The following is a 23,775-nucleotide window of genomic DNA, read 5'->3' as shown; positions in this document are numbered from 1 at the left end:
AATGTTAATCAAGTACCTTTCAAATCAGAACACACTGAGCCAGCTAACTAATTTGGATCATTCCATATTTCTGAGGGAAAGTGAAAGTGAAAGTGAATTTTCATTCTCCTGAAAATGTGTGTTAAAACCGAATCAACAGACTAGATGTAAATTAAAAGTAAAATATCAGGAATAATAATGTGATTTCTTTTTAATCAAAGTATGAACACGTCACACAAGCACAATCAAGCCTTCAAAACTGACTGAACACCTCTTTAAACGTTTAACTTAATTAATCTTTATTATTTTTAATCTCATGACATCAAGATCTATGTAAGTGATCAAAATAACATTGTTCCATTGTTCATAGTATGACAACATCACAGTGGCACAGTCTACATCACTAATAGATCCATTTTTGCTAAACTACATTTGAGGTCAGATGGCCTCACATCAGGAAAAACATAATTCTTTTGGAGGAGAAATGAGCCAGTGTAATTCTTGTGTTCTTGTCTAGCTGTGTTCTGGTACGGTCAGTAAAGCATCCTCTGGATCTCTGTCAACATCCACATTCTGAAACATCACAACAACAGGATGATTAGGATCACAGACATTCATGTGTAAAAGGGTGAGTGATAAAAAGCAGAAGCTAAAATGTAGCTTAATTAATGTTTCAAAACATAAATCAAGCATTAAATATACTTCTCTGATAACAACAGTGCGCATACAGTATAATTTGTTTATATTCAGATGTTCAGTAGTGACTGTGAGCACACAAACATTAATAGCTTTTACTTTCTTTTTTGTGTCAGTGACTTCTTTTACAGTACTTTGAATTCAAAACTTTGTAGGTGAATTTAATGTTGACATTGCCTAGGAATCAAAATGTAGCTCAAAATGTTATTTTACAAAGCAAATTAAATTGAATAACACAGGCAGCACATAGTGCAACCATATTTAATTAGGTTAATGAAACATTAACACTGTGCTAAATATAGTTGTGTAGTGATCAGTGGTAAAATCATAAACTTGTGGAAATTCAGTTGTAAAAATGAATAAAAGTGAATAAATGAACAATAATAACGAAATGTGGTCAAAAAAGTGATATCTAGTTATATCCAAATACATTTCTTATTCTTGTACCCCATATGGTGATGCATATGTCTCAAAAACCCAACATGTGGTCAAATCTAAACTTGTTTTATCAAAACAAATATAAATATGCATATAATAAATAATACTGCTAATAATAATAACATTATACAAATGCAAATTGTCACGAATAAACTGAAAAACGCCCCAGACATGAAGGCATGGGGTAGTGGTTTTTATATTTATGTAGAAAAGAATAACATTTGAATCCTTTAATTTTTTTTCATTTGTAAAGATATTTGCATATTGCTGTACATCCTGTGTGTCTTAAGTGATGTGTAAGCATTTTGGCGCATAACTAACATGCTCTACACTGGACTATAAACCAGGTTTAATTGGTCAATAGCACAGTCTATTTCAATTCTTCAAAATAGCACCGCTCCAACAATGCAACTTAACACACCTCCTTTTTAGACTGGAACACCCATGAGTCCACAAAGTGGCGCAAATGGATTTGCTATTTAAACAACGTGGTGCAAAACGTGAAAATTAGGATTGCACTGCTCAGAAAATAGCAACAAATCGTGCCAAACACGTTTTGCACCTTATTGCGCTGGGTGTATGATAGGGCCCTTTAACTCTACCCTTTTTTTAAAGGTTATCAGTTAGGAGTGGCAATGGGACAGTAAAGAACCATCTGTCCTTTGTTCTTCTGAGAACAAAGGTGTTGAGAGGCAAGAACTTGCAGAACAGGTTCTTGACCTAATCAACATTTTCCTCCTAATCTACATCATCTCAGACACAAACATGCACACATGGATTACAATTTTCCATCATACGAACAGGACACAAAATGGAATATTTAGCTTCATATACCTTTAGATTCAAATAATCATGTACATATTTAATATGCATTGTTTGAAATACTCCACTGTATTAAACTTATTCTTATTAATGTTTATACATGAATGCTTAGGTAAAAATCTAAATTACATAGTGATGTTTAGTTTCTATATTTTCAGCACAATGTCTTGGGTTAACTAGAAGTGGTTTGGAAAGTGAATTATGAAAATGTAAGACTTTTAGACATAAAAACAGTTTAACTGTAAACTATGACTATGCAAATGCCGGGCACACTATGGGTGACAACCTTCAGTGCCCACCTCACAAGATCATCTAATCACAATGCTGGATTTGAAAGGCGCTATCTTTTTAATCCCGCCGTCCAGGGTAAGTATAAAACATTTCTCAAAGAAGCTGAATGTGGGGTTCACAATCTGTGTGGTTTTCATAGGGTACCAAAATATTGATATTAATATTTGTGATATATTCAATATAACACTATACAGTTGTTCTGTATCTTTCCAGTAGTTGATGAAGGGCATGTTACAGTTCATGTAGTTCCAACCGTGGTGATGCCAACCATGTTGTTTTAAATTGCAAACCTTGTAGTTCTACAGAATTTATAAAGATTCACATGATGAAGTCCAACAAAGATAAAACAATTAAAGGTGCCATATAATGAAAATCTAGATATGCTCAGGCGCTGATAAATAATAGGAATTTACATGGAAATGGCATACCGTGAGCCCCAAACACCATTGTATCCCTGTGTAAAATTACAGTGAAAATCAGGCCAATGAGAACAAACACACCACTATATTGCACACATGATCATTATTTATGCAAGTGTCTGGAAGCATTTCATTGGAAATAAAAAATTTCTAGTGAGTTAACATCAATAATATTTTCCCGCTTATTGTTAACTGTATCTTAGGCTAATTGAAATTAACTATGTATGTGGGACTCTTATTCTGAAAAACAGGAGATGCATGGACACTAATGCCCGCTGCACAGAGCCTCATCTTCACATTGTTTACAGAGCAGTAAATGTTGTGCATTGCAGGTTTGAATATTGAGATTTGAAGTGATGAAAAGAAAAATCTGAAACATTGAGACTGGAGATGAGGGGACATCAACTGAGGAGATGAAGGTAAAGGGTTGATCATCAAATCATTGTTACACATATAATAGATAAATAATATAGAAATCTTATTTTTAGGCTTTTAGAGGAATCACACAACCTACAGCTGAAAGTTTCAGGCACTCTGTTTAATGCTTTATAATTGCCATTTAGACCAAATGCTGCAAATAGGATAATTAAAAAGGAACAAATCTAAAAAGACAGCCTAGTTCAGCTAGCCTATATATTTTCTTTTTGAAAGTGTGATAAACAATAAAAAGTCGAATATAGGCTTTATGTTGTGATTAGGGGCTAATGTGCATGCGTCTTTAACACTCCGTTTATGGTCAAACTTGGAATTCGGACTTTATAACTCGAATTGCGACATTATATCTCAGAATTGTGACTATATAACTCAGAATTCTGATGTTATAACTCGGATTTTCTGACTTTATACTTCATAATTGCGAAATTTTAACTCAGAATTCTGGCATTATAACTCAGAATTGCGACTTTATAACTCAGAATTCTGGCATTATAACTCAGAATTGCGACTTTATAACTCAGAATTCTGGCATTATAACTCAGAATTGCGACTTTATAACTCAGAATTCTGGCATTATAACTCAGAATTGCGACTTTATAACTTGCAATTCACACTTTATAACTCAGAATTGCAACTTTATAGCTCTATATTATATCTTTATCTTTATAGCTTTATATATATATATAAACTTGGAATTCGGACTTTATAACTCGAATTGCGACATTATATCTCAGAATTGTGACTATATAACTCAGAATTCTGATGTTATAACTCGGATTTTCTGACTTTATACTTCATAATTGCGAAATTTTAACTCAGAATTCTGGCATTATAACTCAGAATTGCGACTTTATAACTCAGAATTCCGGCATTATAACTCAGAATTGCGACTTTATAACTCAGAATTCCGGCATTATAACTCAGAATTGCGACTTTATAACTCAGAATTCCGGCATTATAACTCAGAATTGCGACTTTATAACTTGCAATTCACACTTTATAACTCAGAATTGCAACTTTATAGCTCTATATTATATCTTTATCTTTATAGCTTTATATATATATATATAAACTTGGAATTCGGACTTTATAACTCGAATTGCGACATTATATCTCAGAATTGTGACTATATAACTCAGAATTCTGATGTTATAACTCGGATTTTCTGACTTTATACTTCATAATTGCGAAATTTTAACTCAGAATTCTGGCATTATAACTCAGAATTGCGACTTTATAACTCAGAATTCCGGCATTATAACTCAGAATTGCGACTTTATAACTCAGAATTCCGGCATTATAACTCAGAATTGCGACTTTATAACTCAGAATTCCGGCATTATAACTCAGAATTGCGACTTTATAACTCAGAATTCCGGCATTATAACTCAGAATTGCGACTTTATAACTTGCAATTCACACTTTATAACTCAGAATTGCAACTTTATAGCTCTATATTATATCTTTATCTTTATAGCTTTATATATATATATAAACTTGGAATTCGGACTTTATAACTCGAATTGCGACATTATATCTCAGAATTGTGACTATATAACTCAGAATTCTGATGTTATAACTCGGATTTTCTGACTTTATACTTCATAATTGCGAAATTTTAACTCAGAATTCTGGCATTATAACTCAGAATTGCGACTTTATAACTCAGAATTCCGGCATTATAACTCAGAATTGCGACTTTATAACTCAGAATTCCGGCATTATAACTCAGAATTGCGACTTTATAACTCAGAATTCCGGCATTATAACTCAGAATTGCGACTTTATAACTCAGAATTCCGGCATTATAACTCAGAATTGCGACTTTATAACTCAGAATTCCGGCATTATAACTCAGAATTGCGACTTTATAACTCAGAATTCTGGCATTATAACTCAGAATTGCGACTTTATAACTTGCAATTCACACTTTATAACTCAGAATTGCAACTTTATAGCTCTATATTATATCTTTATCTTTATAGCTTTATATATATATATATATATATATATATATATATATATATATATATATATATATATATATATATATATATATATATATATATATATATATATATATAATTTTTTTATTATTCCATGGTGGGAATGGGCTTCCATACAAAAAAAAGCCTTTGCCATCTTCTTCACAAAGACAGAATGCACTAGGAAATGGTTTGACATACAGCGAAGAGTCACACTCTGTTCTATTTGCCAAATCCTCAAATCGCTACCAGTTAATTTACAAAAGTATGCACTGGGTGTGTATGGGATTTCCCTGCCTGAACTTGTGTCCCAGTCTGCCCCTGTTTTGTAGTACATCTTCTTTTGTGTCCAACAGAAAAACAGTAACAACCAAAAACTGGTATGGAACAAGTAAAGGGCAAATAAATGATGACAGATTTTTATTTTTGGGATCCCTCTATAGAGCAGTTATCTGTTTATAGCACATCACAATGTGGGATTTATGGATTATAAATTCATCCCTATGCCACATACCTACAATTTAGATATCAGCGATCAATTTAATTTATTGTATCAAGGCATTATATGGCACCTTTAATAAAGCTGCATCCTTCAGATTGATTCAAGGTACATCTGAAGGAGAGATACAAATGGCATCAGATTCTGCATTCTGCCAAGTGGGACTGTAAACAGGGCCATGGCAAATTACTGTAAGTCACCTGGAAAGTGCATATCTACAATACTGCTGTGCTCACCTCAGGTCTTTCTCTGTGTGTGTTTACTGCTTCAACATTCAGGAAAACTGACTCAACTTTACACCCTGGAAATACAAAAGAAAATAATACAGATATTTTTTTCCATCGTATTGAATTGTGTAAAAACAGTCATATTTCAGCAGAGACTAAGACCTGACCATAAGCAACAGGAGTGAGTTTCATCACCGTATGCAGAGGACACTTCAGATAAGGCAGCTCATCTAGAGTGACAGCAGGACAGAACAATCATTAGAATTTTCTTGACCAAATTAGCATACGCTCTTGTCTAGTTATTTTTCTAGCAAAGCAATGATCAATAATCAAAAAGTTGGTGTATTGTTTGTTAAGCTGGATAACTTGCATTGATTTTAAAATGTGTTCTGATCTTCATTTAAGTGATCAGTTTTATGTAAAATCACAAAATGACTTTGTGATTGTACATAAGATCTATTTTTTTAGTTGCTACATATATTTCTCTCTTTGGGGCATTTTATATGTCAAATGTGTTAAAGGTATAATCATTAATTATCCTCATGTTGTTCCAATATCAGAAGACTTTTCATTCATCAACAGAACTTGATTTTTTTTCCACCCAGCCTAACTTATATACAGACATTGAAATAATTGAAGTGTGATAGAAGTTGCTTGGAAACTTTAGCCGGAAATTTCAGGGAGACCAAAAGCAATGGAAATTTGGTGTTGCGAATAGGAGTATTGTCAAACAATATCTACAGAACTGGAGAACTAGTGTTGTAGTGTAGTGTGGTGTAGTGTAGTATAGTGTAGTTGATGTAATGATCGACTGGGACAGTTTCGTGCCACTTAAATGTTTACATAATTCAGACAATGAGATGCCATCTGAATCATGCTGTCTGACTGGCGGCCTGCTGTCACACTGACAAAGAATTACAGACCTTGTGGTGCTCATTTAAGGTTAAACCACTGGAGTCACATATACTTCAGTGATGGTTTTCATGATGTTGTCATTACTTTTCTGGACATTTGAAGTAAAAGTTGCTTAATCCATTAACGGAGGGACAGAAAATTCTCAAATTTCATTAAAAAAAAAATTAAGTTGTGTTCTGAGGGTGAACAAAAGAGGATTGGAACACCATGGGGGTTGCATTAATTGCTAGATTTGAGCTAGATTAAGCAGATGTTAAACTTGCCTGACTCATGAAAATCTTGAATTAGGTTATATTGCAGAAATCACATTTAAAAGTCCAAAATAAAATAAATAATAATAAAAACCTTAAGTTACTATGAACATAGATAATTAGATGAGTATTCTAGAGGTAAATCATCCCTTTTAGAATTGTGTATAGGGTATATGACGAGCTAGTGTGTTTTCCATACTGATAAACTTCCGGTGACCTGTTATTGTGTTTTTTTCCATTTTATACGGTTCCTTTTACGGCATCGATGTTGTAATGTAATTCAAATACAATCAGTTGAACAGACTTTGGCATTCGTTTAGTTGCTGAATCGAAAAACAAGACAAAAAGCTGTTTGCTCGCACACACCCATCAGAATCGGCAGGCTAGCGCATAAAATCCATTGAATATACTGGAGTAAAATAAATGCTCATATTATAGACATAGCGGCGAAAAATGTTATTTAATGCAGTACTTCTTGTTCAATCTGAGACCCACTTTATATCGGATATCACTTAGCCAGTGGAGATCGCTGATTTTTAAAGAAAACAGACCTTAAAAAAGTCCTATTAGCATGCTTCGGCATATACCCTATTGAACTTATCTTTTCAGAATGTCCTAGTAGCAACACTTGATAATTTCTCCATTTGTGGACAATATTTTTCTTACTATGGATTATTCAGATTCATGTCATTCCAAAATGTTCACAAATATATATCTTTTTTTAACCTTTCACCTAGTTTTTTTTAGCATTTAAAAATTATTTAAAAATAAGTTCAGTGAGTTCTAAAAGACTCTATACCTGCAGTTTTGTCCAGGAAGTATGCCAGCAGACAGCGCATGACAGCCTGATGACAAATGACCAGAACATTCTCCTGGCGCTCAAGCTCCATGATTACCGGTTCTAAACGTTGAACCAGATCCTCATAAGACTAAACACACATACACACTGCTTTTCACTGAGTGAACAAAACATTCTTAAACATGACAAAGTAAATTGTTTCTCAAAACACATTTTATACATATAGGTTTTTAATGACAAAAGTAAATGCGTTTATTTCTTCGTCTTTTTTTCTTGATTGATATACTTTTACAATTCCATGAAAAGAGCATCAACCTCCTCTTTGATATGATGGTGATGTTGGGGAGTTGGAGTTGGTTCAATACAATTTCATAAGGTAAGAGTCATATGTTTGGCTGTAAATTAAGGTTGTTTTTGATGCCTCCTTCTCATACTTGAGGGTAAATACAAAATTCTGTCATAAAACTCTATGCATGTGCAGGCTTAGGGATCACCTAATCTGCCCCCATGTCATTAACTACATGGTACCGAAGAGTGGTTGCTGTCTCCTCTGCAGCCAATGAGCTAGCTCCTCAACATTTGAAATAGTAAGTCATTTGCATTGATATAGCACATTTATCATGTTTAGTCACACTTAAAGCCTTTTTCAGTCATATCCATACCACCACCATTCTGCAGCATCCACTCGGATGATGGAATGGCAGCTACACAATAATGGCACCAGTGTGCACACAGATAGTGAGAGATAGTGATGGGGATGATTTGGGAGGCCATGATGGGTAAGGACAGAAAGAGATCATTTGGCCAGGACACCGGGGTTACACCCCTACTCTTTATGATTTAATAAACCACAGAGAGTAAGTTAAACGCAGGGGTGTCCTAACTCGGGCCTGGAGGGCCGGTGTCCTGCAGGTTTTAGCTCAATCTTGCCTCAACACACCAGCAAGGATGTTTCTAGAAAGTCTAGTAAGCTTGATTAGCTAGACCAGGTGTGTCTGATTGGAATTGGAACAAAACTTTGCAGGACACTGGCCTTCCAGAACCGAGTTTGGACACTCCTGGTTCAACATCTCATGTGAAAGACGGTGCTCACTGACTGTAGTGTGCCCTTCACTGTACTAGCCTCACTACACTATTTGATGAGCACCCCCTTCTGGTCTCACTAACACCACTTCCAAAAGCAACCTAGTTTTTTCATGTGGCTCCCGTCCAGGTACTAAACAGGCTCAGCCTTGCTTAGGTTGAGATAGAAACCAGTCTTGGGCTGCAGGGTGATATGACTGCACGTTTTCAGAGAGCCTCCTCTGCCCCAGCTCTACCTGTGATTAGATCTGCTAAAGGGGTTACATATACATTATGTTTGCAGCAACAGTGTGGATATACTGACAGTAGCAAGTCTCAGTACTTACTCTGCCATAAGATTCAAAGCAGCAGTGTAGCAGATCTATGCAGCTGAGACCAATTACATCTACATTTCCATATACATATTCATTACCATACTAAATCTCGCTGCAAGTTGTCATGACAGAAATTTAAATATTAGGAGACTGTAAGTCATTGCACTGTAAAAATATCTTATTATAAGAAACATAAATGCTGTAAGATTGTACTTACATTATACAAGTTCATAATTAATGTGAAACAAACCAGTACCTAATGAAAAAATAAGTTTGAGGTGAGGTGGCTCAGTGGTTAGCACTGTCGTCTCACAGCAAGTAGGTCTCTGGTTTGAGTGCCAGCTAGGCCGGTTGGCATTTCTGTGTGGAGTTTGCATGTTCGTCCCACGTTTGCGTGGGTTTCCTCCAAGTGCTCCGGTTTCACCCATAATCCAAAGACATGCAGTATAGGTGAAGAAGTAGTGTAGAAGTGTGTCAATGAGAGTGTGTATGGGTGTTTTGCAGAACAGTGCAGTTGGAAGGGCATCCGCTGCATAAAATATATGCCAGAGTAGATGGCAGTTCATTCCACAGTGGCAAACCCTGAAATATCATGGACTAAGCCAAAGGAAAATGAAGCGTACACTTTAATTGGTCCTCTTACACAAATATATATTTACTATGAAATTTGTCATTTAATTTAAATAAGGCACAGAATTGAGATCAACATACGTTTCATTGACTACAATGTCTTTGCCTTCTTAAAAAAAAAAAAAGTTAAACAAGTGTACCCCAAAAACATTTTCCCTTGGATTTACCAGGGTGGTGTAGTCAGTTCTAGAACAAATGATGTTGAAAGTTTGTTACTAAAGCATTGTCTCTCTGTCATGTGTATGAAAAAGATTTTCTCTGCAAAGATATTATCTGTATGTCGGAGTATAAACTTCATAATTCATGCAAACCAAAGTGACATGCACTATTATTTTTTAAAAATGTATGCATCATAAATGCAAATTAGCTGTAAGTGCACATAGAAATGCTCAATTTTACAGTGGACTAAACCATAGGCAACTACTGATGAGTAATATATTTATACACACTCACTTCTCCCTTTGGGTATCGATAACGATATTTGTCTTGGTCTCTGAGGGCAAACTCCTCAGGAAAGTGTTCTTGAATCTCTTCATACGTCATATCCTCACATACACCCTGCACATGAAGACAATTTATATAAAATCTCTTACAAATCCCTTCACAACAAACACATTTTGAGAAAGAAGCAAAACAAATGGCCCAATGGGTAGTGCTGTGAATATCATCTGCAACTATATACAGGACTAGACTCACAGCATCAATCTCGTTCAGAGCTTTCCATTGTTCATAAGGCACTCCAATGGCTTCTGCAGTCTGGATTGTTCTCCTCATGTGACTGGTCCAGATCTTCAGGTCCAGGATATGCTGACCCCTGATATAGGTGCCTAGAGCTGCAGCAAACTGACACAAACGTAGAGTCATTGGAAAAATCTGCCTCAGCCTACATTTTTGCGAAATGTAAAAAATATGTTGCTATCGGTACATTTTGTTGAAAGTTTCAGATGACAAATTCACTCGAGGGAGCTACATTTGTGCAAATCTTTTTAAAATATATTTTTTTAGGGCTTTTTTCACCTTTACTATGATAGGACAGTAGAGATTTCAGACAGGAAAGCATTGGGAGCAGAGAGAGGGGAAGGATCGGCAAAGGACCTTGAGCCAGGAATTGAACTCGTGTCAATATGAGCACATTGGTGCTATATGTCGGCACACAATACCCTTAGGCTATTGGTGCCAACAACATTTGTGCAAATCTGAAATGTTAATTTGATCTCATTTCCACTGAGCAGTACCCTTTATTAGTAGGCATAGTGTATGCCAGAAAGTTATAATTGACATCATTCCCACTCAAAGGACTAAGCTAAATTATGTCTTTTGCAAATTCAAGGTCATTATTTAAAATATAGTGCAATGTAAGCACACACAAATAAAGAGAGGAATCCCTGCCTGTCACGATCACCAGCAATCTAACAACCAGAGATCGCTGGTAAACACTTACATTCACACGAACTACAAATCCGCCATTTCATGGACTACATATTCAGTCATGCAACACACACACACCTGCTCCAAGTCTCCACTCATTAGACCCTCACAGCTGATGCAGCTTTTTGACTGCTTACTGGACTACATAAGCAGCACAAACACACATAATATTGCTTAAACCTTTACCTTTGTTACCTTTGTATTGCGTTACCTTTGTCTTGCTTTGTCGTGTTTTTGACCCTCGCCTGGATTTCTTGTTTTACTCCTGTCTGCTGCCTGCCTTGTGACCATCTGCCTGCTATTATGACTACGACTCTGGATTGTCCTTATACATCTGTTTGCTCCTGTGTTGATCATTGCTTGCCTGACCATCCTGTTAATAAAACCCTGCGTTTGGATCCTCACTCCTGTTGTCAGCGTTACACCCCGTTACACTGCCCCTTGCGCTTGTGGCTGTTTGTTTTATGTTTCATAGCTGCGTGCTGTCATTGTATTTTAAAGGTGCTGTGTTTTGCTTTATATTTTAAAAAGTTGTGTTGTCTGTGTTGTCGTTCATGTCTTGTGCCATGCTGGTGGCAATTCTCTGCAAACCAATATTGTTCAGCAATCTGCTTCACCCTTTTACTACCATACTGTTGTGCTATGTACCTTTTGGCCTGTTTCCACTTAGGCTTATTGTTCAGTACAGTACAGAACACATTTATGTCCCCATTTTTATACCTCATTTCCACTGAGCAATATGATTCAGTTCAGTACAGTTTAGTATATTTTGTTACTGGTCACCCTGATCAAATTTGTGTTTCCATCTCCAACGGTTCCCTTACTTTGTACCCTTATACAGTACTGCCATTTTGGCCAACTTGTTTTCCACCTTATACCTTACCTTTCTACTCCTACATGAGTTGGTATCCATTTATATTTTACTTATTTTGTAAAAATTTCATACAGACAAACCTGTCTTAAGGATGATCTTACACTCTTTAAACCAATTAATGGAGATAATGTCTAATCTCTCTACTTCATTTTAATGCCATAACACTGCAAAGTGTTGTTTTCAACCAAATTTTCACATTTTTAACACACAATAACCTGCTACATGTGAACCAATCAGGCTTCAAATGTGGACTTTCTACTGAGACTGCACTACTCTACGCCCTACTGAAGACCTGCACTACTCAAGCCTTGCATATTGCCAAAGCAGGTTTTAAATGATCTATTCTGCTTTAACTGGACCCGTCTGCTGCTTTTGTTATGGTGAATCATCAGATTCTACCGTCCACCTTCTCCTCAGTGAGCATCAGTGGAACTCCACTCTGCTGATTGGAGTCACCAGCACATTACCTCACCGGCAGATCATTCAGGGATATCTGGAGAGGTATTCAAAGCTCATCAGCTGGTCATAGAGGTTCCTCAGGCGTCTGTTCTTGATCCCCTTCTATTTTCTATTTAGACCACATCAGTGGGAACCATCTTCAAATCACATGGCTTCTCTTACATCGTTATGCCAATGACACACAGCTCTACTCTTAATTTCACTGACACTGAAACTCTGCGCCATCCAGAAGTCCAAAAAAGTACTTGGAGCTTGGCTTACCAAGGTTGACAAATCCGGCCCGCCAGGTAGATTCAAAGCCTGGATCTATCAGCACTATCAGCACATGGATCTATCAGCACATGCCCTTGTGGGCTCTACTGATCTACATATGCAGTCCTGATGTCAACAGTTGAGTCCCTAGAAAGGACGATCAGTGGCTTTCTGCGGAAATAGCTGGCCTTCCACACAGACTTACTGCACTTACTTACTTACTGCACTTGCTGCACTCTATAAAAGAAACATCTTCAAGCTGCCCTTCAGTGGCCTCACAGAAGAATTCATAGTGGCACACACAGTACACGAAGTGTCATCAGCCTGCATTGAAGTGAGGACAGGCATTAAATGCAAAGCTGGGAAAGCATTGGAGATGGCAGAATCACTCTTGAGACAAAAGGCTCTGGTGGGCAGTGTGGTGACAGGCAGAGTGGGCTTGGGCTACTTCCCAAAGACCTTAGTTAGCCAGGTCCACGGCAAGGAAAGACACCCCCTACTCCAGGAAGAGGTTCAAGCAGATGTGGAAGAAGAGAGAGTGAGCACGGTGGTGGGACTTCTGCAGCAGAGAGTGTGGACTAGGTGGGAGAAATCACTGCAGCGCAGGATTACCTGGAAAAACATCTTGCAGGCAGATTTCCAGTGAGTCCGTTTCTTGGTACAAGCTGTCTACGAGGTCCTGCCAAGCCAATCAAATCTCCATGTCTGTGGGAAGAGTGAGGCGCCTTTTTTGCGCTGAAAGAGGTTCTTTAGAACACCTCCTCAGCAGCTGCCCCAAGGTTCTGGCTGATGGTTGCTATCGTTGGTGCCATGACCAGGTGCTTAAGGCAATTGGTGAGAGCTTAGCCTCAGCACCAGCAAGCATCATCATGCTCCAAAGAAGGCAGTCCACTTCATGGTAAAAAACCCCGGGCCTTCCCACAATTTTCAACAGGCCTTCTTCAAAAAGACTCAGACTGGCAGCTGTCGGTTGACCTGGAAAAACAGCTGAGGTTCTCTCATCACATTGCAACAGCAAGTCTCTGCCCAGATATGATAGTTACCTCAGAAGCTTCAAAACAGCTAATTATTCTGGTGCCTTGGGAAGAGCGTATTGAAGAAGCCAATGAGAGAAAACACGCTAAGTACCAGGAACTTATGGAAGAGTGCAGGGAGAGAGGCTGAAGAAATTTCAATGAGCCTATAGAAGTTGGTTGGAGAGGCTTTGCAGTGCGTTCACTTTGCACAGTCCTCAGTCAATTGGTCATTATAGGGGTGGCAAAGATGTGTATGTATGTATGTATGTATGTATGTATGTATGTATGTATGTATGTATGTATGTATGTATGTATGTATGTATGTATGTATGTATATATATATATATATATATATATATATATATATATATATATATATATATATATATGTATATATGTATATATGTATGTATGTATGTATATATGTATATATTGTTTTATATACATATATATACAGTTGAAGTCAAAATTGGATTTGCAACCAAGTATTAAAAAGTGAAAGTTTGTTTTATGATTATTATTCTGTCTCATTACTTTTGGTCCCTTAACAAGTGGGAGGCAAATATGTAAACTGTTGTAATTCCTACACTGTTCACCAGATCTTGGTTTCATTTCAAATCCATTGTGTTGGTGTATAGAGCCAAAAATGTTATAATAGTGTCGATGTCCCAATATTTATGCACCTGACTGTGTGTCAAACTGTGTCAAATATCATTATCACTTTACTTCAAAAGACATCATTGTACCATCATGAGGCACATTTATTAATTTGTGATTAATATTTATATATTTTTTCTTTTGCATTACATGGCAGTTTTGAGCTAAAAAAGCACTTGCATCTGCGCTGGATGGGTGAGCAAATTAACAACATTTATTACAAACATGGTTAGGGAAGGCAATAAGGCACGTGTTTTTTTTGCTGCATCTCAATACACATACCAATTGTCCTAAACTGTATTTCTGATTTAATAAAAAATGTAAATAAAATGTAAATAAGTATCACAAAAGTACCCTGAAATATGCAGTACTTGGGTTTGTTCACTAACCTGAATTATTCAGTACTACTACTAATAATAAATTCCATAAAATAATTAAAACATCAAAGCCATGAATCAGATCTATGCTAACCTTCATTCCCCGTGATGAAAGGCCAGAATCCCCTCCGATACGACCCAAAAGGTTGATTTCACTCTCACCATGCCGACAGAGGTAGATAGTGCGGGGTGTGACATGAATATTCATCAAGTAGTAGACAATTCTACTTTGAATATGATCCTGAACCTGATTCACAAGATATCTGCTGCCAACATCAAATATCTTAATGTATGACAGGTTCCTGTGGACACACAGATGCAGGACAGTAATCATGGGGACTTTGACTAAAATTTTGTAAAGCAAATTTTCTTAAATTCTTTTTGGATGATATGTATGGGTTACCTGTCTTTGTCATCATCTAAAGGAACATATGTGAGTTTGTAGCAGTCTATTCTCTTGAGGAAATCTTCCACAGCTTCTTCTTTATCACAGTCAACATAATCAGGACTGCTCAGCTTCACTTGCTGCAGATAAAAGGAAGAAAGCAAATTCCCTTTTACAGCGTTCACAGAATAAAATCATAAAACAGAGCGTAAAAATAACCAGGCGATCTTTTAATAATTATGCACCTCATTAATTATGCAAAAGCAAATCAATAAAATAGATAAAACTAATAAACATACACTGATGAGTCATTATGACCACCAGATACCAGAAAATATAGTGCAACAGTGACATTATCAAGAACTGGGCATCAACTGCTAAGCGATCAATTGAGAGCTCCTCTGCAAGGTGATGTGTGTGACCCATACAAATGAAATCACATTCCTCAGGCGGTTTCTATTTTGAGCATTATGTCTAGTGGAAGATCCAAGCTACATCCAACTCTGGTAAGCTTATTTAGGTTGTGTATTAGAGAAATCTAATACATTGACAGGTACTAGCTGTGTAGTACATGTGACAACAATTACCGTGTTGTTTATATGTCTGGGCCTTTTCTCATGAAGAAAGATTTTGGTTAAATTAAAATCTCCCAAACACAAGTGGGAAAATTTGGTATAGTCTGTTGAAGCCAAGATGGCATATTTTGGTCATGATACCATATTTTGCAACAAAACTGTACATGCTGTTGGAAATTGAAGAGACAAACCAGGAGGATTTTTTGGTATCTTCAAAGCAGATTCCTTTAATTAGATCTCGTGGTTGCTGTATCGTTCATCGAAAAATCTCAACTACTGCAGCTGGCACTCAGTTAAACACACAATGTAGTGGGCAGTGCTTATTAGTAGAAACAAAAACTGCCATTACAGGTTTAGTAGAAAAAATCTTGTTTTCTGGGCCTTGCCATAAGTATCACTCGGCAAAAGACATAGCCATGCCTGGAACTTACAATATGCATAACTTTGGAGACATGATACTGTATTTCACACATTGGCAGTCATACCTGATGTGCCTAAAGCTTATAATTTGTATTACTTTGGAGAAACGATACTATCTCTTGCACATAGGCTGTCAAACCTAATCCTTCAGAATCTCACAAAGTAAAAACATAGTTTATATATTTAAAGAAATGTGTAATCTATCAGTTCGCCCTTTGAAAGTTCTTATAACTCTCACAAAATACTAATTTAGACACTTAAAGTTCCTTCTTGTAACGTATGATTGTTACAGGCTCATAGAACTTGCTGTTTTTACGGTCTACAATTACGAACGGCATGCTGACACAGAAACAAACATGCCACTAAAGTTCATGGATTTTTCATGGTCTAATTTTAGGTAAAATATTTGATACTGTGGACGCATAGATAGTGCCATCATTCCATGAGGTATTTGAGCCACATGAATTTTGCTAGCTAGGAACGCTTTGTCCTACAGCTGGCCGCAGGAATTACACTTATTACTAAGCCATACTTGCATGCTATTTCAGACTGAAAATTCAAAGTAGCAGGGTAAACAATATAGGGAACAAGTCACAGGTTGTCATTGTTTAAAAATGAACCAATGTGATTATAAAACTGCATAAGCTTTGCCTGACTAAAAGAGTTTTAAAACAGAACATTACCTGTCTAAAGGAAATACTTGGTGTCATCCAGTGGTATAGTCCTAAAAAAATAGGTGGTGTACTATTATCCACCCAATCCAAATTTTAAAAGGAGGCAAAGAAACGACGAAAGTCAATGTATCTTTGATTCATTTGATTTATATATATATATATATATATATATATATATATATATATATATATATATATATATATATATATATATATATACACACTGTGGTTTGCTGACTAACTAAAAAACGAGTTCAGGAGTGGGATTCTGCCGCCGTTTTTATATCAAATTTAAAGGGGACTGAGGCGGTCATTTAGTAGTGTACAGGTAATCGCAAAAGTGTTAGAGGGGCTGAAAGGAAATATAGGAGGGCTAAAGCAACGCCCATGCTGTTTTACAATTTTACTTGAACGTTTCAGCAAGACATCATTCAGCTGATTTGTTGTGACCTTCGAAAAACTCAAATACTCAATGTACAAAAATTAGGGAAGTCTAATCACCAAAGCAAGTGAGTATACCAAGAGTATGATCCTCAGAAGTCGTAATACCCAAACAGCTCGTGGAAAAAGGTAGGCATACTGAGTATACGTGCGTATAGCAAGGACTACACAACTGATGTCATTCTTCCTACACTGTGCAAAAGTAACTCCAATATTGATTCAGGACTTTAAAAAGTTTTGATTGAGCATTTGTTTTTAATCAAGGTCACTCGTGTCCACGTGACCGCGGCCCACGTGAAAGCGCATCAGCGGATCTGATTGAAAGGGTGTGCAGTTGTTCAAATCTACATTTGCTGACAGACTTTGGGCTACTTATCAGAATTATGAGAATTATCGGCCTGACTATTTAATTGGATGAACATTTTTTAGTCTTATGCCTTACCCAAAATATAAAATACATATAAATACATTTAGATTATTTACTTTAATTAAATAAAACTTTAATAAAACTATTGGAATGTGAAGAGAATTTCAACCAGCACAACAAAAAATGTTTCTGAAGACAATCACCTACTGCACCTTTAACAGGCAGGTGGTTCTAATATAATTTCTCGTCACTGTTGATCTATAGCAAAACAATACATAAATATATGATGTTTTCAAGTCATGAAAACTTTCTTTACCTTGATGTTTTCTGCAATAATTTCTGAGTCATCACAAAGCGATTCAACAAAAAAGACCTACAAAAAAACAAGTTTAAAATTATATACTGTGGAGATGTTTTCTGAATAATATCAATTTTGTTAAACCTTAATTTACCCGAATCACTTACTTTATAGCCATTCTCTTTAGCAAAGCTAAGAATCATCTCTCTTCGTTCTTTTGTTGTGTTGGTTGCATCAAACACCTGCACATGCATGAATTGGCTCAATGAGTTGTACCATCAATAATAGACAAAATAGTTTCTAATGCTCATCAAGGCTGTAATAATTTGAAAAATGGAGTAAATACAGTAGTTTTGTGAAATAGTGTTACAACGTTCATGTTTTTATTATAATATATTTTAAAATATAATTTATTGTTTTTGCAGCATTGAGGGGTGCAGTAGGTAGTGCTGTCGCCTCACAGCAAGAAGGTCGCTGGTTTGAGCCTCGGCTGGGTCAGTTGGCATTTCTGTGTGGAGTGCATGTTCTTCCTGCGTTCGCGTGGGTTTTCTTAATGCAGCATTGAGCGATGTGGTCTATCACTATCACCGACATGTCTGTTGATTTCTTAAATGCAGTGTTATACTTTAATGTACTTTAATCAGAATCTAATGACCTCTGCCCAAAAAGTTATATTATTGCACGCTGTTTAGGGCAGAACTACACACTCATACATCCTATAAATAAATAAAATAAAATACACGTTGTTTACTTTTGTATATACTCAGAAATATACTTAATACTGCACATAAATATTTTGGACTTATACTGACAGAGGTCTTCATTTAGCCTATACCAAGTGTTTGCCACATATTGATAACTTTTTTTTTTTTTTTTGCGTGTTTGTCACAACTTAATGTTTCAGATCATCGAACAAGTATATTAAATATTATTCAAATATAACAGTTAAACACGTAATTTTAAATTAAGGTTTGTATTATTAAGGGAAAACAAAATTAAAACTACAAAGCCCTTTCTGACAAGGGCTACAACTACAAGAAGTCCTTCAGGTGTTTTTTTTTTTTTTTTTTTAGCAATCTCCATTAGGTATTTGTCTTGCACTGAGGAGAGGCTTTTGTCAGGCCCTTCTGTCATAAAGCCCCGACTGGTAGAGGGCTGCAGTGATGGTTGACTGTCTACAACTTTCTCCCTACTCTAAACTGCATGTCTGGAGCTTAGCCACAGTGATCTTTGGCCTCTTTTTTACCTCTCTCCCCGAGGCTCTTCTCCCCGGATAGCTCAGTTTGGCCAGATGGTCAGCTCTAGAAAGAGTTCTGGTCATCCCAAACGTCTTCCATTTAAGGATTATGGAGACCACTGTGCTCTTTTTTTGAAACGTTGGCCAGATCTGTGCCTTGCCACTGTTCTCGGAGCTCTTCAGGCAGTTCCTTTCACCTCATGATTTTCATTTGCTCTGACATGCATTGTGAGCTGTAAGGTCTTATATAGACAGATGTGTGGCTTTTCTAATCAAGTCCAATGTGTAGAACCATTTCAAGGATGATAGGAAGAAATGGACAACACCTGAATTAAATATATGAGTGTCACTGCACTCTCAGAAATAAAGGTACGCAAGCCGTCACTGGGGTGGTACCTTTTCAAAAGGTACAAATTTGTACCTACAAGGTCCATATTAATACCTCAAGGGTACATATTAGTACCTAAAATGTACAAATATGTTCCTCTTAAAATTTTTAGGTACTAATATACACTTTGAGGTACCAATATGGACCCTTTAAGTACAAATATGTACCTTTTGAAAAGGTACCACCCCAGTCACAGCTAGCAAACTTAGGGCCATGTGATATTTCAGTTTTACTTTTTTTTTTTAATAAATCTGCAAAAATGTCAACAATTCTGTGTTTTTCTGTAAACATGTGGTGCTGTGTGGACATTAATGAGGAACAAAAATAAACAAATAATATTAGAAAATGGCTTCAATATAACAAAGAGTGAAAAATGTAAGAGGGTCTGAATACTTTCCGCACCCACTGTATTTATTTTTAGCTAGAAAAGTTAGAAACATTTGTTATTGTTTAGTGGTTGAAATGTTGCTGGTATATGAAACAATCAAATTAATTAGCTATAATGTATTTTTACAAACTATATTAAATCTATTCTATATGATGATATATTCCAGCTTTCATGATGTACAATGAGAATATTCTCGTGTCACCTCAGTGTGTCCCAATATGTGTTGAACCAAGCTCATCACTGCCCTTACCAGCGCACATGACCTACTGATAGACAACCTCGTGAGCTTGGGGGTTGATTGAGACACACCATAAGTCCACTATTAACGACTGCAGTATAAAACGACTAGTGGTTTGGTGAAAGTATACACATTTGTTGCTTACTGATTACAAATTCAACCGTACTATCCAAAGGTTTCAGGTCCTAGTGCCAGCTTTCACATGTTGCCACTGGTGGTAGGGGTGTGTGTTTGTCTGTGTGTTCAGATGTATCTGTTAAACACAATTTACAAATTCTGAGCATGGTACACCTTAGTTCACAAATTACTCACCAAGCATTACAAAAGGTATTCTACTAGTATATTCATATGATTACTTGCAGTTCAAATAAAAACCTAGTTGTGGACAACTTGTTCCTGTAATGTTTGTTACACTTAAAGTATACTTAAAGTAAATTTTTATGTACTAAAAAGTGAGTCAATTTAGTCTCAAGATGTATCCAAGTAGTACACCTACAAGTATACTAAAAGTACATAGAAAACCTAATACATGAAGTATGTTTGATGTGTACATTACTTAAGTATACTTCATTAAATTAATTTAAAGTATACCTTTTTCCATAAGGGCAACATTAAATATTAAAATTATTCATTCATACATTCATTTTTTTTTTCCGGCTTAGTCCCTTTATTAATCTGGGGTCACCACAGCGGAATGAACTGCCAACTTATCCAGCACATGTTTCATGCAGCGGTTGTCGTTCCAGCTGCAACCCATCACTGGGAAGCATCCATACACACTCATTCACCATAACCAATTTTATCTTACCCAATTTACCTATAGCGCCTGTCTTTGGTGGAAATCCACACGAACATAGGGAGAACGTGCAAACTCCACACAGAAATGCCAACTGACGCAGTTGAGGCTCGAACCAGCGACCTTCTTGCTGTAAGGTGATCATGCTACCCACTGCGCCACTGTGCAGCCCATATTTAATTTTTAAATAATTAAATATGAGATTGTGTTTTGTATGCTTATAAATATAATCTTAATGAGGTAAACCATTAAAATGGAACACTGGATCAACTAACTTGCATGGACTTAAGTTAAATGGAACAGGTAAAATGATTGAGTGGAGATGGAAACTAGTAGCATATCTCCATATAGGTGAGGTGAGTTCATTTGAGGTGAGAAAGTGTGTGTGATGTTACTTACTGCCACTTGTCCATGAAACTGAGTGAAGTAACAACAGACATCCTTCAATGCAGCTAAAGCACATGTTCTAATACACATGAATTACAATGAAATCACCACAAATATACAGTATCAAACATACCAACAAAGGTTTCAAATATGTATATTAATTCAAAAGCATATTCTAGTGCTCATATGCGTTTGGCCAATCATTGATGTAGAGGAGAGAATACCAATTTTAAGAAGCATCACAATGCCCTCCTCCAACAAAGGATAGTGAAGTGAAAAGTCAGGGGAAATCTACTGTAAAGGCTCTTTAGAAGTGGAGATTTTTCACTAACCTTTTCACCAGGTTAAATTACATTACTCCAGTTGCAAGAAATACATTTTTTGTGTGAACTGTACCTTTAAATTAAACTTTAAGGCTTGTTCTTAAAAGTATGCATCTCACGTGCGAATCTTCATGGCCTCTTCATTGTCTGGGCGAAAGAATTCATAACTTTTATATGTACGTACAGCATCCCGACGGTACTGTCCAACGTTAAACACTGTCAAAACAGTTTCACATCAGTGAGAAGACACAAGAAGAAATAGCGCCCTATAATTTCTCTTATCTTTAAAAACTATGAAACTATTTATTTTTTAATTACTGTATATAGCCTATTCAGTTGAAGTCAGAATTATTAGCCCCCCTTTGAATTTTTTTTCGTTATTAAATATTTCCCAAATTATGTTTAACAGAGCAAGGACATTCACAGTATGTCTGATAATATTTTTTCTTCTGAAAAAAAGTCTTATGTTTTATTTCGGCTAGAATAAAAGCGGTTAATTTTTTATGAACCATTTTAAGGTCAAAATTATTAGCCCTTTTAAGCAAAGTTTTTTTTTCGATAGTCTACAGAACAAACCATCATTGTACAATTACTTGCCTAATTACCCTAACCTGCCTAGTTAAGCCTTTTAATGTCACTTTAAGCTGTATAGAAGTGTCTTGAAATCTAGTCAAATATTATTTGCTGTCATCATGGCAAAGATAAGATAAATCAGTTTTTAGAAATGGGTTCTTTGTTTAGAAAGGTGTTGGGGGGGGGGGGGTGTAAAAAAAAATAAAAACTCTCCGTTAAACAGAAATTGGGGGAAAAAAAATACAATAAACAGGGGGGCTAATAATTATGAGTTCAACTGTATATAATTCAGCAGTAATCAAACAAAATATCAGATATCGGTTTAGACTAAAAACTGCTTGTTTTGATTGGTTAACAGAAATGTATGTACATATAGCATTCAACATTTGTTTTGAATAAATAAATGACTGAACGAATACATACATTAAATATTTTCTAGTTTAGATATAGTAGGTTATACTTTTCCGAATTTTTTAAATAATTATTCTTACCCTTGGTGGGAACTCCAATCCAGTTGAGGTAGCGTGTGAGTTTCTTAGAAATGTATGTCTTTCCACGGGCAGGCAGACCAACCATCACAATCATGGTTGGGGAATTGGTGAACTGTGGAACTGATGCTGAAACAAGCAGATATATAATGTCTGAATAAAGAATCATACTTGATTTATCCAGTGTGTAGATTAACCCGGCATTGCAGATATTTAAACAGAAAAATCATTTGTTATGGTTTTATGCATTTCCCGTCATAAGTGAAGAATCAATACGGTGACGCTAGTATCAGTGGTTTCTGAGTATAGGGCAGTAAACTGAACTCTAGAGAGGTTAACAGCCATGAGGACACAAACCATCACACTGTGGAATATACCACTAAAACATTAGAATTTTACTGCAATTATATAACAAATCAATATATCAGAAAACATTTCTCTGTATGAATTTTATTTCATTTATCATTTAGTTTTTTCATTATGCAACCTCTTATCTATCTATACATGACAGCTCTGATTTAGACAGTCACATAGAAATCTCATTAAAATTAAACATTGTGTATTATGGAAAATGAGTTTACAAATGTTTTAAAAAGCATGCGTTTTTCATAATAAAACCATATTTTTAAATAACACAACATTTAGAACTGATGTTTTATAACCTGATTGTACAGAATGAAAATAGAATGAGCTGGAGAGGTTTCTTTAGTTGTCTGACTTACAGCCTCTTCTCTGTCTCAGCCTGCTGCTCATCCATGGCACCCAGATCTTCTCCAGAGGATTTTGTGTAAGTTCCATTTTTGATAAATATTCACAAAAGTGTGTGAGATAGTTGTGTATATGTTGTTCAAAGCGATCTATAATAAACTCAAAAAGTGACCGGTCAAACTGATTTCTTCCAAAAATGTATCTTTAAGCTTGTCCTCTTTGAAGTGAATGTTTAAACTTGTA

At 36.0% G+C, this 23,775-nt stretch overlaps 1 protein-coding gene across 1 annotated transcript; it reads right to left on the bottom strand.

Moving 5' to 3' along the window:
- Positions 1–253: 253 nt before the first annotated feature.
- si:dkey-96f10.1 (6-phosphofructo-2-kinase/fructose-2,6-bisphosphatase) lies at positions 254–23,775 on the bottom strand. Its single transcript, XM_056449573.1, has 14 exons — positions 23,547–23,775; positions 22,828–22,953; positions 21,883–21,979; positions 21,453–21,519; positions 18,174–18,248; positions 18,025–18,081; positions 15,250–15,371; positions 14,941–15,148; positions 10,480–10,626; positions 10,237–10,341; positions 7,757–7,886; positions 5,959–6,021; positions 5,801–5,865; positions 254–552 (listed from the first exon to the last, which is right to left on the bottom strand). Exons 1-14 carry the CDS (start codon positions 23,620–23,622, stop codon positions 493–495), a joined length of 1,398 nt encoding a protein of 465 aa, XP_056305548.1. The 5' UTR covers positions 23,623–23,775; the 3' UTR covers positions 254–492.

This window comes from Danio aesculapii, chromosome 23, assembly GCF_903798145.1.
Source record: "Danio aesculapii chromosome 23, fDanAes4.1, whole genome shotgun sequence".
In the NCBI taxonomy this organism is placed as follows: Eukaryota; Metazoa; Chordata; class Actinopteri; order Cypriniformes; family Danionidae; genus Danio; species Danio aesculapii.
This window is presented reverse-complemented; position numbering and strand designations above follow the sequence as displayed.

Bases quoted from the DNA above. Each gene is read 5' to 3' on its own strand.
- si:dkey-96f10.1 (XM_056449573.1), bottom strand. From the start codon at position 23,622: ATGGAACTTACACAAAATCCTCTGGAGAAGATCTGGGTGCCATGGATG. The intron at 10,342-10,479 runs GTGAGTCTAGTC...CTTCATGTGCAG, and splicing joins CTCTGAACGAGATTGATGCT to GGTGTATGTGAGGATATGAC. The intron at 5,866-5,958 runs GTCAGGTCTTAG...TTGTATTTCCAG, and splicing joins ACTCACTCCTGTTGCTTATG to GGTGTAAAGTTGAGTCAGTT.